The sequence below is a fragment of the Pan paniscus genome, chromosome 20 (assembly GCF_029289425.2).
Source record: "Pan paniscus chromosome 20, NHGRI_mPanPan1-v2.0_pri, whole genome shotgun sequence".
NCBI classification, from domain to species: Eukaryota; Metazoa; Chordata; class Mammalia; order Primates; family Hominidae; genus Pan; species Pan paniscus.
Genome location: NC_073269.2, coordinates 14,923,911 through 14,941,788, shown reverse-complemented (window position 1 = coordinate 14,941,788; position 17,878 = coordinate 14,923,911). Strand labels below are relative to the sequence as shown.

Below are 17,878 nucleotides of genomic sequence, written 5' to 3'. Positions count from 1 at the left end.
GGATTACAGGCGCCTGCCACCACGCACAGCTAATTTTTGTATTTTTAGTAGACAGAGTGTTTCTCTATGTTGGCCAGACTGATCTCAAACTCCTGGCCTCAAGTGATCCACTTTCCTCGGCCTCCCAAAGTGCTGGGATTACAGGCATGAGGCACCATGTCTGGCTTGCTTGCTTGCTTTCTCTCTCTTTCTCTCTCTCTCTCTTTGGAGCCAGTAGTTCAACTGGCTTTTTAAGTTTTTATTTAATTTTAAGAAATTGAGCTTTATTAAATAGTAAATGTAACTACAACTTGTGGTTATAAATATATATTTAATGGAAAAAATATACATACATTGCTGGTGTGTGCTCAAATACATTTTGCTGATGGAGTGTGTGACCAGGAATGTCCCCTTGGTCCACAGAGCTCTGGTGTATGCATGGAGGTGGCGGGTGGGCTATGAATCATTCCTGTATTCTCAGGCCCAGGATCATGAAGTCACGAGGTTGAATGTAGCAGAGTCTGTCTCTTCCTTCAAGGCTCATAACAATGCCGCTTCCTCCAGGAAGCCTCCCTTGCTTTCCCAGAGACAGCTGTGGCTTCCTGCTCTGGGCTTCCCAGGCCAAGTTCCCAGGGTCCCTCTCTGTGCTCCAGCTGTGACCACAGAGGAGTCTATGCCTGAAAATAAAGGCCCTTCTGGGATTCCAGCCATGTCTAGGCACAGAGGAGGGGAGGGGGAGTTTGCAGAATGAATAAATGAAGAGTCTGTTCATCCTTTGAATTAGATGTGGAACGAAGAGGTCTGGTTGTTCAGGGATGGGGATCGTGAAGCTCTGTTCTGCTCATCTTGGCCGCACCCGCATTGGGAGGCAGCCGCAGGACAGACATTGAAGGCCAAGGTTGAGGAGGCGTGGACAGCGGAAGAGGAGGCGGTGGGTCGTTCGCACATACAGGCTGCCAGAGGAGTCCACGGTTTTGAGCGTGGTCAGCGGCGAGTAGCGGATGTTGGTCTGTCGGCGCAGGGGTGGTCGAGTCGAGCTGATGACGTTGACAATGGCCTGCAGAATGGAGGCCCTGAGCACTGGGACCCAGGGAGGGCCTCACCCCGCAACATACCTGAGCCACGTCTTGGGGCTCTGGGCCCTTCACTCACCTGAACCACGTCCTGTGGGTTCTGTCCCACGGAGCGAAACAGCTCCCTGGAGGCTGGGAGATAGAGGTCCCGGAAGTAGTGCAGGGTCTCAGGGTCAGTGCCTGGGAACTCAGCCGTAGAAACCTGCGCCAGAAGCTTCCCCTCAAACTCGGTGACCACGGGGCCTGGCTCCACCAGGGAGATGCTGGTGATCAGGCATGGGTAGTGTAAGTCTGATGCCCCAACCACTCCCTAACCTATTTTGTCCAATTTTTTTTTTTTTAAAGATACAGGGTCTCACTCTGTTGCCCAGGCTGGAGTGCAGTGGCATGATGTCTGCAGCCTCCATCTCCTGGGTTCAAACAATCCTCCGCCTCAGCCTCCTGAGTAGCTGGGACTGCAGGTACACACACCACCACCCTTGGCTAATTTTTAAATTTTGGGCTGAGATGGGGGTCTCGCTATGTTGCCCAGGCTGGTCTCAAATGCCTGACCTCAAGCGATCCTCCCATTTCAGCCTCTCAAAACGCTGGACTTACAGGTGTGAGCCACTGCACTCAGCTTCATTGTCTTCATCTCTCCTCTCCCCCTTTCGATCCCACCTCCCCATCACTGCCTCCAAGCCCCCTCTGCCCACGTGCCCGCCTCACAAGATGTTGAACTGCAGCAGCTGGATAGCGAGGCTTTCGAAGAATCCCTCCAGGGCGAACTTGGAAGCTGCATAGACATCGTTGAAGATGACACCTGTGAGGGTCAGAGGGAGGAGAGCTCTTTGAGGGTCTGGGAGGTGGGCTTTGTGGGTTCCAGGGTGATGGGGTCTTTGGGAGACAGAGCAAAGAGGATGTGGGAACCAGAGGAAGCAGATACATGGTGCCAAGATGATGGGTGTATGGCATTGTGTGATGGGGTCATATGGGGTCAGAAAGAGGTTGTTCTCGGGTGCCGGGTGCCACCTCCTCCCAGCTCCACCTGGTCCCAGGAAACTCCCCTATTTCCCTCCATTCTCTAAACCTTTGGGGCTGCTTGGGGATCCCCTTCATTTTTCTCTTCATTAGGGCCCTTGTCTCTCTTCCTCCCTCCCTTTCTTCCTCCCTCCCTTCCTTCCTTCCTTCCTTCCTTCCTTCTCTCTCTCTTTTTCTTTTTCTTTTTTGATAAGGTGTTGCTCTGTTCTGCAGTCTGGGGTGCAGTGGTGCAATCATGGCTCACTGCAGCCTTGAACTCCTGAGCTTAAGCGATCCTCCCACTTCAGCCTCCTGAGTAACTGGGACTACAGGCACACACTAGGATACTTGGCTGATTTTTTTATTTAATTTAATTTTTTTTGGCGGGGAGGAGACAGGGTCTCACTCTGTCGTCCAGGCTGGAGTGCAGCCTCTGCCTCCTGAGATCAAGTGAATCTCCTGCCTCAGCCTCCTGAGTAGCTGGGACTACAGGTGCACACCACCACACTCAGCTAATTTTTGTATTTTTACTAGAGACGGAGTTTCACCATGTTGGCCATTCTGGTCTCCAACTCCTGACCTCAAGTGATCCATCAGCCTCAGCCTCCCAAAGTGCTGGGATTACAGGCATGAACCACCACGTCTGGCCAAAGTTTTGTTGTTGTTTTTTGTTTGTTTGTTTGTTTACTTATTTATTTATTTTTTTTAGACAGAGTCTTGCTCTTGTTGCCCAGGCTGGAGTGCAATGGCGCAATCTCAGCTCATTGCAACCTATGCCTCCTGGGCTCAAGCAATTCTGCTTCAGCCCCCCGAGTAGCTGGGACTACAGGTGTGTGCCACCACACACGGCTAATTTTTTTGTATTTTTAGTAGAGATGGGATTTCATAATGTTGGCCAGGCTGGTCTTGAACTCCTGATCTCGGGTAATCCACCTGCCTCGGCCTCCCAAAGTGTTGGGATTACAGGCATGAGTCACCGTGCCTGGCCCAATTCTAAAAAAATTTTTAGTAGTGATGAGGACTCCCTGTGTTGACCAGGCTGGTCTCAAACTCCTGAGCTCAAACAGCCCTCCTGCCTAGGCCACGCAAAGTGCTGGGATTATAGACGTGAGTCACCATGCCTAGCCACTTTTTCCTTCTGAACTTCAGAATCCTTCTGAACTTCAGAATCCTTCTGAACACAATTCTCCAGGCTAATTTATTTTATTTTATTATTATTATTATTTTTTGAGACAGAGTTTCACTTTGTTGCCTAGGCTGGAGTGCAGTGGCACGATCTTGGCTCACTGCAACCTACACCTCCCAGGTTCAAGCAATTCTCGTGCCTCAGCCTCCTGAGTAGCTGGGATTACAGGCACATGCCACCATGCCTGGCTGATTGTTTTGTATTTTAGTAGGAACGGGCTTTCACCATGTTGCCCAGGCTGGTCTCAAACTCCTGAGCTCAGGCAATCCACCCGTCTCAGCCTCCCAAAGTGCTAAGATTACCGGCATGAATCACCGTGCCCGGGGTCCATGCTAATTTAGAATATGATCTAAAACCCATTTGCCATCCTCCCAGTCTGGGGAGGATCAGACACTGGTGGGATTTCCAGGGTTGGGTCCCCACAGCTCACCCTGCAGGCCCATGACACTGCTGATCACCACGATGTGGCCCTGCCGCCTCCTCTTCATGCCTGGAAGCACAGCTTTGACGAGACGGACAGCTCCGAAAAAGTTGGTGTCAAAGACATTCTGCATGGCAGCAAGGCTGAGCCCCTCCAGGGGCCCCACCAGGCCCATTCCAGCATTATTCACTAAGAGAAGAGGTACTAAGGGTTACCTTAAAGTCCCTCACTCTTCTAACATTACTTCTAGACACTCCCTGAAGCACCTCACCCCGTACTCCAAGTCCAAGGCCAGTCCAGGGTATCTTGGGTGGACAAATATGAAACCTTGGTGACCTTTAAACACAGTTTAGCATTTGTCATAGGGGATCCTCAGCCCTGAGTGGGAGGAAGGGCTGCTGGGAATAGTGCCCCCCTTAATCCATGAGCAATTCAATTCTGACCCCAAATTACATCAAGACAGCGACACCCACCTTCCTGCAAAGGTTAGGGACCTTATGACTTATTTCTGTATCATGCTGTCTTCCCCAAGTGACTCATCCAAGTAATTTTCCCAACCACATATGGCTTTCTCCATATATGAGAATTTCTATTCCATAAAATCTGCCCCACCTCCAGGCCTCAGATTGTTACTAGTGTCTCTAATATTTTTGTTTTTTAAAAAAATTGATTTTTGAGCTGGGCATGGTGGCTCATGCCTGTAATCTCAGCACTTCGGGAGGCCAAGGTGAGTGGATCACCTGAGGTCAGGCTTCGAGACCAGCCTGACGAACATGGAGAAACCCCGTCTCTACTAAAAATACAAAATTAGCCAAGTGTGGTGGCGCCTGCCTGTGATCCCAGCTACTTGGGAGGCTGAGGCAGGAGAATCACTTGAACCCAGGAGGTGGAGGTTGCAGTGAGCCGAGATTGCACCATTGCACTCTAGCCTAGGCAACAAGAGTGAAATTCCATCTCAAAAAAAATTGATTTTTGGCCAGGTGTGGTGGTGCATGCCTGTAATTCCAGCACTCTGGGAGGTCGAGGTGGGCGGATCACTTGAGGTCAGGAGTTTGAGACCAGCCTGACCAACATGGTGAAACCTCGTCTCTAAGAAAAATACAAAAATTAGCTGGGCATGGTGGCAGGCACCTGTAATCCCAGCTACTCAGGAGGCGAGGCAGGAGAATTGCTTGAACCTGGGAGGTGGAGGTTGCAGTGAGCCGAGATCACGCCACTGCACTCCAGCCTGGGCGCAGAGCAAGACTCCGTCTCAAAAAAAAAAAATTATTTTTGAGACAAGGTCTCGCTCTGTCTCCCCAGACTGGCTCTATCATAACTCACTGCAGCCTGAAACTCCTGGGCTCAAGGGATCCTCCCACCTTGGCCTCCCGAGTAGCTGGGATTAGGCATGCACCACTATGACTGGCTAATTTTTAATTTTTTTGTAGAGTCAGAGTCTCACTATTTTGCTGAGGCTGGTCTTGAGCTCCTGGGCTCAAGCAATCCTCCTGTCTCGGCCTCCCAAAGTGCTAGGATTACAGGTATGAACCACTGCACCCAGCCCTTAATAAATCAATTGGTAGGACCAACTGGTCTACCCCTCTTGGCCAACTGGTCTACCCCTTCTGCCCAGGTTCAGAGATTGCTGAAGAAGCCAGAGAGCTGGTGCTCAGACCTTGCCATATTGAGGGTCTATACTCAGACCAGGATGGGGCTTAGTGAATCAGGGGCTGTGAAGTCTCACCCAGCACGTCCACTTCTCCCTGGATACAGCTGAGACACTGGGCCACCGACTCATCACTGCACACGTCCAGCTGGGCCACGGTGAGGGTCTGCCCCAGAGCCTCCCCAGCAGCTGCCTCCAGTGTCTCCTTCTTCCCCAGGTCCCTCATGGTGGCCACCACTGGGGGGCAAAGAGTAAAGCAGGGACAGGCACTGAGCTCCTTTCCCCTTGGTGTGGGCGCCACGTGTCTGTGATCTTGCGTTACAAGTCACAGAGAGATGGAAACTCACAAGTTCACACACCTACATTTATCACTCAGCCAACAAGTGCACACTTGTGTACACGCATCTCCACATACCTATAACCATCCTTCCAACCATGAGTTCAACAGACGTTTATTGAGCATCTACTATACACTATGCCCTATTCTAGGTGCTGAGGCTATGGCATGAAATAAGATAAAGTCACCAGGTGTGGTGGCTCAAGCCTGTAGTCCCAGCACGTTGGGAAGCTGAGGTGGGAGGATTGCTTGACCCCAGGAGTTTGAGACCAGCCTGGGAAGTATAGCGAGATCCCATCTCTACAAAAAAATTATATTTTACAAATTTGCCAGGTGTGGTGGGTGGCCCCCACCTGTAGTCCTGGCTACTTCGGAGGCTGCGGTGGGAGGATTGCTTGAGCCCAGGAGGTTGAGGCTGCAGTGAGCCGAGATGGAGCCACTGCACTACCTTCTGGGTGACAGAGTGAGACCCTGTCTCAAAAAATAAAAAATAAGGCCGGGCGGCCCGGCTCGGTGGCTCACGCCTGTAATCCCAGCACTTTAGGAGGCCAAGGCGGGCAGATCACGAGGTCAGGAGATTGAGACCATCCTGGCTAACATGGTGAAACCCCGTCTCTACTAAAAATACAAAAAAAAAAAAAATTAGCCTGGCGTGGTGGCAGGCGCCTGTAGTCCCAGCTACTCGGGAGGCTGAGGCAGGAGAATGGCGTGAACCCGGGAGGCGGAGCTTGCAGTGAGCCGAGATAGCGCCACTGCACTCCAGCCTGGCAACAGAGCGAGACTGTCTCAAAATAAATAAATAAATAAATAAGATAAAGTTTCTGCCTTCATGGAATTTATAGCCTAGTAGGTAAGATAATAAAATATATAAGCATAAAACAGATTGCCATGAAAAAAATGCATACACAACTATAGCCAACATATGTGCATATATGAACACTGAAGTGAATAGCCATATATATATATATATATATTTTTTTTTTTTTTTTTTTTTTTTTGAGACGAAGTTTCACTCTTGTTTGTTGCCCAGTCTGGAGTACAGGGGTGCAATCTCGGCTCACTGCAACCTCCACCTCCTGGGTTCAAGCAATTCCCCTGCCTCAGCCTCCCGAGTAGCTGGGATTACAGGGGTACAGGTGCCTGCCACCACACCTGGCTAATCTTTTGTATTTTTAGTAGAGACGGGGTTTCACCATATTGGTCAGGCTGGTCTCGAACCTCAGGTGATCTGCCCACCTCATCCTCCCAAAGTGCTGGGATTACAGGCGTGAGGAGCCAGAGAGCCACAGCACCTGGCCAAGCTTATGCTCTTTTTTTTTTTTTTTTGAGACGGAGTCTCGCTCTTGGTGCCCAGGCTGGAATACAGTGGTGAAATCTCAGCTCACTGCAACCTCTGTCTCCCAGTTCAAGCAATTCTCCTGCCTTAGCCTCTCAAGTAGCTGGGATTATAGGCACTGCCACCATGCCTGGCTAATTTTTGTATATTTATTTATTTATTTATTGAGACAGAGTCGTGCTCTGTCACCTAGGCTGGAGTGCAGTGGCATGATCTCGACTCACTGGAAGCTCCACCCCACAGGTTCACGCCATTCTTCTGCCTCAGCCTCCCGAATAGCTGGGACTACAGGCATCCACCACCATGCCTGGCTAATTTTTTGTATTTTTAGTAGAGATGGGGTTTCACCATGTCGGCCAGGCTGGTCTCAAACTCCTGATCTCAGGTGTTCTGTCCACCTAGGCCTCCCAAAGTGCTGAGATTACAGGCATGAGCCACTGTGTCCAGCCTCAAGCTTATGTTCTTAAGCAGGACCTCAGCATATGTACTATGTCTGCACACGCACCAGCATACGTGTTTGATATCCCCCAGTGTGTGCACCCATAATCACCCATGAACACTCCTGGGGGCATTTGCCTCTTGTCTTCGGGCCAGTGTGATTTGTGGGTAGCAGGCACGTGAATGGGGTCACTTGCATCTACATGTGATATAGTGGGAAACATGGGTGCAAGGGATGGGCTGCCTGAGTTCAAATCCCAGCTCTGCTACTTTGCAGCTGGGAGACCTTGAGCAAAGACCTTTCACAGTCTGCACCTTAGTTTCCTCATTTCTAAAATAGGGCAGGCCAGGCACGGTGGCTCATGCCTGTAATCCCAGCACTTTGGGAGGCCCAGGCAGGCAGATCACCTGAGACCAGGAGTTCGAGACCGGTCTGGCCAACATGGTGAAACCTTGTCTATTAAAAATACAAAAACTTAGCCGGGTGTGGTGGTGCATGCCTTAATCCCAGAAACTCGGGAGGCCAAGGCATGAAAATCACTTGAACGTGGGAGGTGGAGGCTGCAGTGAGCCAAGATGCACCACTGCACTCAGCCTGGGTGACAGAGCAAGACTCTGACTCAAAATAAATAAATAATAAAATAATAATAAAATGGGGTGAATGATTGTGCCTGCCTCACGGGTGTGATGTGAGGATTAAATGACTTCCTGGATTCAGGGCACTTAGAATGCAGCCTGGTGCATTGTAAAAGCTCCATAAACATTAGCCTCCAGCAGTTTCATACACCCATCTGCCCGCCCATAGGGACACACGTTATTCCCTGCACACTGGCATTCAGGCTGTCATGCTCAAAGCTGTGTGTGTCTCTAAAACAGAGGGCAGAGGGCTGGGAGAAGCAGCCCTGCCAACTGGGGCAATGCCCTCACCCCTAGTCGCCTCTTTGTAAGTAACAACCCTTTGCCCACTTTGACTCCAGCATGCTCCCTCTGGGTCAGGGGTTCTCCTGGTTGGCTAGGATGCAGGTCCCAGGGATTTATTCTAGAGCTGCAGAAGGGCAAGTTCTTAGAACTAGAAGGCCAAGGTCAGGAGCACTTAAGAAGCTTATCTCAGTAAAAGCAGTAATCTGGGGAGACGTGGAAGAGTGAGCATCAGGGTAGTGATTATTCCAATCTAGGAAATGCCCTAGTGAAACCCTTCTAAAAATAACACCCACCCACCCCCTGCCACTCTCAGCATGCTTTATTTTGTGTCTCAGCACTTATTCCCACCAGATATAGCAACAATTTCTTTTTATCTGTTTATCGCCCATTCTCCCTCTCCTCCCCATATGACACCCGTCCCGAGGGCTGAGATTTTTGTCTATTTCATCCCCAGTTGTGTTGCCAGCATTCAGAGCACCCAGAAGGTGCTCAAGAAATATTTCTAGGATGAGGGGATGATTCCTGGAGGGAATCCTGGGTCTCCCCAAGCCCACAAGTGCAGCTGGGAGGGATGGGTAGGGGAGACAGTGCTGGGGAAGCCGTTTCCACCCGGCTGCTTCCTAGCGCCACCCTGCACTTCTTACCCTGGTAGCGCTTCTTGGGGTCATGGGCCAGTTGCACTGCAAGTTCCAGACCAATTCCTGATGAGCAGCCGGAGATCAACACAGTCCGGGGTGCAGCGGCCATGTTGATCCCCTCCCTGGACTCGTGACCTCCGCCGGGCAGCACCTGACTCTGACCATCCTGGGCTCATCTGCTCCCTCCTAACCCCCTCCCACAGATCCCCTGCAGGGCAAAGCCTCTGCCCTCCCCCGGAGACCCTCAATTCTGGACTGACCCTGAACAGGCAGTAAGAGCGAATCTCTTAAATCCTCTCTGCACCTCATTTTCTTCATCTGCCAAACATTTCTTCTCCGCACCTACTATAGGCGTCACTGGTTTTTGTTTGTTTGTTTTTAAGAGACAGCATCTTGCTCTGTCACTCAGGCTGGAGTGCAGTGGCACCATCATAGCTCACCACAGCCTCAAGCGATCCTCCTATCTCAGCCTCCAGAGTAGCTGGGGCTACCGGCGCACACTACCATGCCCAGCTAATTTTTAAATTTCTTTTTCTTTTAGACATGGGATCTTGCTATGTTGCCCAGATTGGTCTCGAACTCTTGGCCTCAAGTGATCCTCCTGCCTTGGCCATTTGTAACTGTTTTCTTAATTTATAATTTTTCTTATGACTGTAAATTATTATTATTATTTTGAGACAGAGTCTTGCTCTTGTCACCCAGGCTGGAGTGCAGTGGTGCAATTTCGGCTCACTACAACCTCAGCTTTCCAGGGTAAAATGATTCTCCTGCCTCAGCTTTCTGAGTAGCTGGGATTACAGGCGTGTGCCACCACACCCAGCTAATTTTTGTATTTTTAGTAGAGATGAGGTTTCGCCATGTTGGCCAGGCTGGTCTTGAACTCCTGACCTCAAGTGGTCCAGCCGCCTCAGCCTCCCAAAGTGCTGGGATTACAAGCATGAGCCACTGAGCCTGGCCGAGTATAAATTATTTAGGGCTGGGGAGAGTTTCTGTGAAAGTTGGGGGGAATTAGTGTCTGTATTCTGGGTGAAGAATCTCTGATTGAAGGGAGAGAGTGAGAGAAGGAGGCAGAGAATGTGGATCCAGAAGTGTTTCATAGAGGGAAGGGGTGTGGAACTGTCAGAAGATGTAGTTAGACTATAGGAAGAACTTCCAGCAAGGCAGGGCAGGGCAGGAATTTTGTGAGTCTTTTAGTTAGAGAAGTCTCAGCCTCAGATGTCCCTGGGGTGGGAGGAGGCACAGCTTACAGAGATACCCTCTCCTCCTCCCACCCTGGGGGGCCCCCATCTCCCCCTCAGGCTTGATGGGGCCCCAACCCCTCCTCTTCAGGGACACAGAGACTCTTTGTCTGGGGAGTCAGAGGCTGGGAGGGAGGCACTGCTTGCGTCTCCCTCTTCCCCTGGGGCGGAGGTGGGGGAAGCAGGGTTCGGGGAGCAGTTCAGGGCTCAGAATACGCCTCTTGGTTCCTCCCCTCCCTGGGGAAGCACCCTCACATCCTGCGTGTCTGCGCTTGTCCAATTGCATAAAAGCTCTATTTGACCTCATGGGGGCCTCTTCATGCTGGAGGTGGGGGTCCCAGCACGGTGAGGGGGGCCTCTGCTTCATCCCAAGAATGGCAAGAATCCACTCCTTCCTCCCCGGTGGCTGTGCATTGCTTTGCGACAGGGACAGATTCCCACCACCTCCCCCCAACCCGCCGGCCTTTTTTTTTGAGACAGACAGAGTCTTGCTCTGTTGTCCAGGCTGGATCGCGGTGGCACAACCTCAGCTCACTGCAACCTCCACCTCCCGTGTTCAAGTGATCCTCCCACCTCAGCCTCCCAAGTAGCTGGGACTACAGGCGCCAGTCACAATGCCTGGCTAATTTTTGTATTTTTAGTAGAGATGGGCTTTCGCCATGTCGGCCAGCTGATCTCTAACTCCTGGACTCAAGCGATCTGCCCGCCCCAGCCTCTCAAAATGCTGGGATTACAGGCATGAGCCACCGCACCCAGCTCAGACTCCCCCATTTGGTGGGGATTTGGGATTGAGGCCGGGGCATCCACTGGAGACCTGAGTTGGGGCGGGGGGAGATGAGGGTTAGGGATGGAGATGAGACCCTTTATTTGAGGAATCAAGAATTTGGGGAAAGTGAAAACTGTGTTTTGGGATCTGTGGTGAGAATTTGGGACCAGGACACGTGACTCAGGGATTTGAGTGGAGAGATGACGGTTTGGAGTAAGGCTGGGGACCCCATTTTGGGATCTGGGGTGAAGTCTGAGGTGGGATGAGGACCCGTTAGGGACTTGAAGGAAAGGCTTTGGGGCTGAGACTGGTACCTCCTATTGTGCAGCTGAGGGACTGAGGATAAAGCAGGTAGGTGAGTGAGAGTTCGGGGTGAGGTTGGGACCCCAGTTGGGGGCCTGAGTGAGGCAGAAAGGACTTGGTGCCAGGAGCGGTGGCTCATGCCTGTAACTCCAGCGCTTTGGGAAGGCAAGGCTGGAGGATCGCTTGAGACCAGAAGTTCAAGACCAGCCTGGGCAGCATAGCAAGACCCCGGTCTCTACAAAATATATCTATTTTAAAATTAGCTGGGTGTGGCAGTGTGTGCCCGTGGTACCTGCTTCTCAGGAGGCTGAGGCAGGTGGATGGCTTGAACGCAGGAGTTGGAGGCTGCAGTGAGCTATGATTGCACCACTGCACTCCAGCTTGGGTGACAGATCAAGACCCTGTCTCCAAAATAAAATGTAAAAATAATAGAAAATAAAAAAGATTTGGTATAAAGCTGCACCTCCTCCTAATTCTAGGGCCTGGATGGAGGCTGAAGTCTTGAATGAGGTTAAGGTCTCCTTTGAGGGGATCTGCTAGGCGGAAAAGGTTTGGGGTAAGACTGGAACCCTCGAACTCTAGGGCTGGGTGGGAGTGACCCTTCTCCTCCACTGTGGGGTGGGGCAGGAACAACCCAGCTCCTGGCGCTGGGCTCCACCCCAGCCAGCCAATCAGCGCTCAGCACAAAGTTTCCCAACTTCCCAGTCCAGCTGTCAGCGCTCCCCCTCCAAAGAGCCCCGCCTGGCCAGGCGCTGGAGCGCAGGGCGAGGCCAGGGCGGGGTCTCGGGCAGTTTCCCGCGGACCCTGAGAGGAGCGGCCGCCGCGAGTGACTGCACCGAGCCCGAGAAGTCGCCGCGCCCCGCAGCCGCCCCGACTGGTTCCCCGCCTTGCCCGTGGGCCCCGCCGGGATGGGGAACCGCCGGGGCCTGGGCCAGCCGCGGGCCGGTCTCTGCCTGCTCCTGGCCGCGCTGCAGCTTCTGCCGGGGACGCAGGCCGGTGAGCCGGGAGGGAAGAGATGGGACCCAGGGTCCACGACTCAGAGAGGCCCTAAAAGAGCGAGGGGTGGAGGGGGGTGGAGGGGCGTGGAGGGGAAGGGCGTGGGCGCCGCGTGCGGCCCCGGTGTGATGTGGGCGCATGAGTATCTGACTCTGGGTGATTTGTGGGTGTGACAGCTCGGGGTGGGGGTGGGGATGTGTGAGTGCGTTTTCTGGCGAGCGCGTGGGAATGCATGCAGTGTGCAGGTGTGTGCATGTGTGTATGTGTGTGTAGCATGTGTGTGCATTTGGAGTGAAGTTGCGTATGTGCTTGCGTGTGGAGGTTGATGGTGATAGTGTGACTGTGAGTGACAGGGCAGTGCTGGGAGGGTGTGTATTGCGACAGGTGAGTATGCACTTGTGCGCTTGTCTATGTGCTGATTTTCGAGGGTAACCGTGTGAGTGGTTATGCGTGTGATTGTGTGTCTGAGTGCCCCTATGAGGGGTGTAGTTATGATTTTTGGGTGCAAATAATTGCCCATGAGGATGAAGATGGGTGGGGACAAGTATTGGGGGGTGCTCTTCGGGAACCCACAGTTTCCTTTGCGTCTCTTTAAATGGCTTCACCTCATTCTCCCTTTTCCTCCTCTGCCCCAAATTGGCGAGCGCCCATCTCCTCCCCTCCCTCCCTGTTGCCCCCTCCCCCACCCAGCGGTCCCCAGAGCCGCGATCAGCACCATGGACAGGGCCTCGGGGAGGGCCGCGGTGAGGGGCGAGGCGGGGCGGGGCGCAGGGCGGGGCAGGAGTAGAAGTTGCTCCCCCCCTCCCCACCCCAGCTGCTGGAGCCTTGGGTGTTTTTCCCGAGGAATTTCTCAGGAGCCCCCAAGGGGTCCCGGGGGCCGCCGGATGGGTGAGTCAGCGCTGACGCACGCCCAGCTGCGCGCATCTGGCTGGGCGCCCTGTCCCGCCCCGCAGGGTTCAGAGTGGGGGGCGCTTCGGGAGTCAGGGGATGGCGTAGCTTCTCAAGTGTTGGAGATGGGGCTTCCCTGATCTGAGAGACCCTAGACTAGGTCCTCCTGGAAATCCCTTTCTAAGGTGAGCTCAGTCTCCCAACACACACACACACACACACACACAGACACACACACACACACACACACACACACACCACAGCACACTTCTTACTTTGGAGTCCAGGAAGGTGCCTGTCCATATGGTTAATCCCTGATTGGACTATGCCGCATTCCCACGCTCACACATCCACATGGTGGTGGAATCTTAGGCATCCACTCTGAATATAAGTCCCCTGGGACTCCAGGAATGTGAAACACCGTGTCCAGGCAACCCCCTTCAGCCACCCGCCAAATGGTCGCAGCTTTTATGACCCTCCCACGTGCTCAAATTCTCACACATGCTGCCCCTGACATCCGAACAAACACTGTCAACGTTCACAACCCATCACCCACTCACCCACTGGGTCACACTCTCACACAGAATGGCACTCCCCCATTGGAAGTCCGAGGTGTTAAAGTCACAGACACACCTGCAAGCTCGCTGCAAGCGTTACATGGCCACACGTCAAGCAAGTGTATCTAATCCTTCCATTAGAAGCCAAATATTTGCACACATTGACACCTGGAGAAACGACATATGCCCAGCTATTCTCTGCCTGTCTCACTCAGACTCACTCACGCTTGTACAATCTCATGCACATACACGTATTTGCACACACATCCCACACCTGGGGGGTTCCCAGCCATGCCCTGACTCAGTCCCCGCCTCTGTCCCTCCACATCCCAGACCCCACCCAACATCCCCATGGGGGCCCTGACCAGCACAGGGGAGAGTGGCAGGGGGTAGGCTGGGCCCCTGACAGACCCCCCCCACCCCTTGTCCCCTGTAGGCAGGACTCAATGCAGCTTGTGTGCCTTTTTGTCATAATGCCAGCTGTGAAAAGAAAGGGCAGTCAGTTTCTGAAAGGTCATTCCAGAGGGGACACAAGTTTCAAGCAGGAGAGCTTTGAGTTGGATGCCGGGAAGGACTTTCTTAATGTAAATGAGTGGTAGTTGAGGGAAGACCCTCTTTCCTCTGCAGAGAGGTTAGGGTGCGGGTCAGGGGAGAGCCTCCAGGCTGGGTGAGGTCCTCGGTCTCAATCCTGCCCTGGGCCCCAGGCTGAGATGGGGCAGCTGGGATGATTGTTCCGTAGGGAAGTGACTCTTGTGGTCAGCAGAGCCTGGGAGCCCAGATCTCAGCCCCAGGGGACTGCAACCCAGATTTCTCTTAATGACAGCCCAGCCACAAAACAGGCAATTAGAGATGGGGGCTGGGGTGATGGGTGGGGGAAGGCGGGTGGAGAGCGAGAGAGATTGAGAAGAGAGAGAGAGAATGAGAGAAAGAGAGAGAGAGAGAGAGAGAGAGAGAGAGAAAGAGACTTGGACACAGATGGAGGCCTGGAAAGACCCGGCACAGAAAGTGGGACAGAGAGAGGGCGGGCAGGGATGGGGAGAGAAGGAGATTGGAGGCAAGAGGAAACAGAGGCTGAAACAGGCCTCTGAGGAGTCTGGAAAATGAGGGTTCTGACCTAGGAAGAGTGGGAATGGGGGTCCTTCATCCAAGCCCCTGCCTCCCCAACGTCTTACCCCCCCCCGCCCCAGCTCCCCGTGGTGAGATCAGCAGAGCCACCCCCAGGGGTGAGGTCATGGCAGATTCTGGAGAATCCAGCTCCCGCCAAGAGGCTGGGGCAGGGGGTCAGTGGGACAGTTTGCTGAGGGTGGGGGGATGGGGGAATCAGACAGGGGCTCGGGGCCCAGGGGAAGCCCCCACCCGCCCCTGCCCAAGCCATGTGGTTCCACTTAGCACTGGCTGGGCTGCCTGCTGGGGTGGGGCTGGTAGCATGGCCTAGATTAGGAACTGTTGGGCCAGACAAGTCCTTTCCTTAGCTGGGATGAAAGAGGGAGAGGGTCAGACAGGGGAGGTCTGGAGGTTATCGGAGACAGCTGGTCAGAAGGAGGAAGTCAGAGAGATGAAATGAGGAGGTCATGGGTCAGATGGAGGAGATCAGGATAGGCAGTGGGAGAAGGTCAGGGGGTAGTCAGAGGGAGGAGGTCAGAGGGAGTTGATCAGAAGGGAATGTCAGAGGGAGGAGGTCAGAGGGGAATGTCAGAGGGAGGAGGTCAGAGGGGAAAGTCAGAGGAGAGATCAGAGGGGAGGCTCAGAGGGAGGAGGTCATGGGGAGAGTCAGAGGGAGGAGGTTAGAGGGGAAAGTCAGAAGGAAGAGGTCAAAGGGGAAAGTCAGAGGGAGGAGGTCAGAGGGGAAAGTCAGGAGAGGAGATCAGAGGAGACATTCAGAGGGAGGAGGTCAGAGGGGAAAGTCAGGAGAGGAGATCAGAGGAGACATTCAGAGGGAGGAGGTCAGAGGGGAAAGTCCGAGAGAGGAAGGTCATAGAGGAGGGTCAGAGGGAAGAGGTTAGAGGTGAAAGTCAGAGGGAAGAGGTCAAAGGGGAAATTCAGAAGGAGGAGTTTGGGATCAGACAGAAAAAGGAGATCAGAGGGAATAGGCTGGGGTCAGGCAGAAGAAGATCAGAAGGTCAGAGGGGGTAACCAGAAAAAGAAGTTAGTGGGCATGGTCAGAGGCAGATGGTCAGAGGGAGGAGGTCCAAAATGGCTGTAGTCAAAAGGAAGAGGTTGTGGGTGATGGTGGTCAAAGGAGGAGGTTAGAGAGAGGGAGGAGGTGGGGGAAGAAAACACACTGGAAGCCCCTCCTCTCCACGTGGGTTTCCCCTGGCAAGGGGGCTCCAGGCCTGGGATATAGCCCTAGGGAGCCTGCGCGGGGGAGCGGGGAGAGGGGGACCGTTCCACTCTGGGGCTTAGGCCAGGAAGCTTTGATTCATCCCAGAACTAGGTCAACTTTTTTTCTCACCAAAAACCAAGGGGAAAAAAAAAAAAAAAACAGAGTCAACAGGCTGCTGAGGTCGGAACATCTGTGGGGTGGTGAGGAGGCGGGGGGTGCTGGGGGCCCAGGCCGGCTCCTTCTTCCTGAGCCACAAACACATGGTGTGAGGGAGGGAGAGGCTGAGCCCCCTAAAAAAACCCTGAGCCTCTATCCTGGAGTCCTGGGCTTATTCTAGCTGTTCCCCACCTCTGCCTGACACCCCCGGCTTCTCTCTGCTGCAGATCCTGTGGATGTCCTGAAGGCCCTGGGTGTGCGGGGAGGCCAGGCTGGGGTCCCCGAGGGGCCTGGCTTCTGTCCCCAGAGGACTCCAGAGGGTGACCGGGCATTCAGAATTGGCCAGGCCAGCACGCTCGGCATCCCCACGTGGGAACTCTTTCCAGGTGAGTTGGAGTAGGAGGCCTGGGTACCTCCCCGGAGGGAGGCACTGCTGGGCCCTCTGAGCTGCCTTGTTCCCTCTGCCCACCCAGAAGGCCACTTTCCTGAGAACTTCTCCTTGCTGATCACCTTGCGGGGACAGCCAGCCAATCAGTCTGTCCTGCTGTCCATTTATGATGAAAGGGGTGCCCGGCAGTTGGGCCTGGCACTGGGGCCAGCGCTGGGTCTCCTAGGTGACCCCTTCCGCCCCCTCCCCCAGCAGGTCAACCTCACAGATGGCAGGTGAGCATGGGGAGAGTGGGTGGGGGTCCGTGGATAAGGGGTGGGGTGAGAAGCACCCGCACTGAGGCCGTCCCCTTGCAGGTGGCACCGTGTGGCAGTCAGCATAGATGGTGAGATGGTGACCCTGGTAACTGACTGTGAAGCTCAGCCCCCTGTTTTGGGCCATGGCCCCCGCTTCATCAGCATAGCTGGACTCACTGTGCTGGGGACCCAGGACCTTGGGGAAAAGACTTTCGAGGTAGGAGTTCAGTGATGGGGGAAACTGAGGCAGAGGGTGGGATGTTTTGTCTACAGCCTGAATCTGGAGAGGATATTAAAGAAGGAAGATGTCAAGCTTCAATCTATCCCCAGGAAGCTAAGGGAAGTGAGTTCATGCTTTCGTGCACCGTTGCAGCGTGTGATTGTGAGATTGCAGAGCCACAAGACAATAATTTTTTTTTTTTTTTTGAGATGGAGCCTTGCTCTGTCACCCAGGCTGGAGTGCAGTGGCTCGATCTCAGCTCACTGCAACCACCTCCACCTCATGGGTTCAAGCGATTCTCAGCCTCCCAAGTAGCTGAGATTACAGGTGTGTGCCACCACGCCCAGCTAATTTTTGAATTTTTAGTAGAGACAAGGTTTTGACACGTTGGCCAAGCTGGTCCTGAACTCCTGGCCTCAAGTGATCCACCCGCCTTGGCCTCCCAAAGTGCTGGGATTACAGGTATGAGCCACCACACCCGGCCAAGACCATAAATTGTGATGATGCCTACTTGGCTTGCTGTGGGAAGATCCAGTTGTGCCAGTGCATGCTTGTGTGTGCCGTTGCAGTGCATGACTGTGAGATTGCAGAGCCACAAGACCATAAATTGTGACAGCACCTACTTGGCTTGTTGTGGAAAGATCTGGTGGTGTCATGTGTCTGAGACTGTGACCTGAGATGGTGCTGGTTGCTGTGATAGTGTGTGATTGTGTGGGGGCGGTTATGACTTTGGGAGCCAGCAGGCAGCTGTGTTGTGTGGTTGTGTGATAT

General features: G+C 53.5%; 2 protein-coding genes across 3 annotated transcripts in view; one reads left to right on the top strand and one right to left on the bottom strand.

Annotated features, from left to right (window-relative positions):
* Positions 1–290: 290 nt before the first annotated feature.
* Positions 291–9,100, bottom strand: RDH8 (retinol dehydrogenase 8). The gene is made up of 6 exons (XM_003809603.6): positions 8,983–9,100; positions 5,385–5,543; positions 3,668–3,847; positions 1,761–1,854; positions 1,132–1,315; positions 291–1,036 (listed from the first exon to the last, which is right to left on the bottom strand). Exons 1-6 carry the CDS (start codon positions 9,083–9,085, stop codon positions 821–823), a joined length of 936 nt encoding a protein of 311 aa, XP_003809651.3. The 5' UTR covers positions 9,086–9,100; the 3' UTR covers positions 291–820.
* A 2,901-nt stretch (positions 9,101–12,001) lies between these two features.
* The window catches only part of COL5A3 (collagen type V alpha 3 chain), a 51,320-nt gene continuing 45,443 nt past the window's right edge, over positions 12,002–17,878 (top strand). The window contains exons 1-4 of one of the 2 annotated variants that reach the window (XM_063599858.1): positions 12,002–12,279; positions 16,431–16,589; positions 16,680–16,866; positions 16,948–17,104. In XM_063599858.1, coding sequence (XP_063455928.1) covers positions 12,192–12,279; positions 16,431–16,589; positions 16,680–16,866; positions 16,948–17,104 — 591 coding nt within the window. In that variant the 5' untranslated portion in view covers positions 12,002–12,191. Of the gene's footprint in view, positions 12,280–16,430; positions 16,590–16,676; positions 16,867–16,947; positions 17,105–17,878 lie in introns of both variants that reach the window. The other variant, XM_034944392.3, reaches the window with a different exon arrangement.

What these genes read in the sequence shown, in the direction of transcription:
- RDH8 (XM_003809603.6), bottom strand. Translation starts at nt 9,085, where the DNA reads ATGGCCGCTGCACCCCGGACTGTGTTGATCTCCGGCTGCTCATCAGGA. An exon ending in GGGAGAAGTGGACGTGCTGG is followed by an intron (nt 3,848 to 5,384) that starts GTGAGACTTCAC and finishes CTCTTCTCTTAG; the next exon opens with TGAATAATGCTGGAATGGGC. An exon ending in CAGTGTCATGGGCCTGCAGG is followed by an intron (nt 1,855 to 3,667) that starts GTGAGCTGTGGG and finishes TGACCCTCACAG; the next exon opens with GTGTCATCTTCAACGATGTC.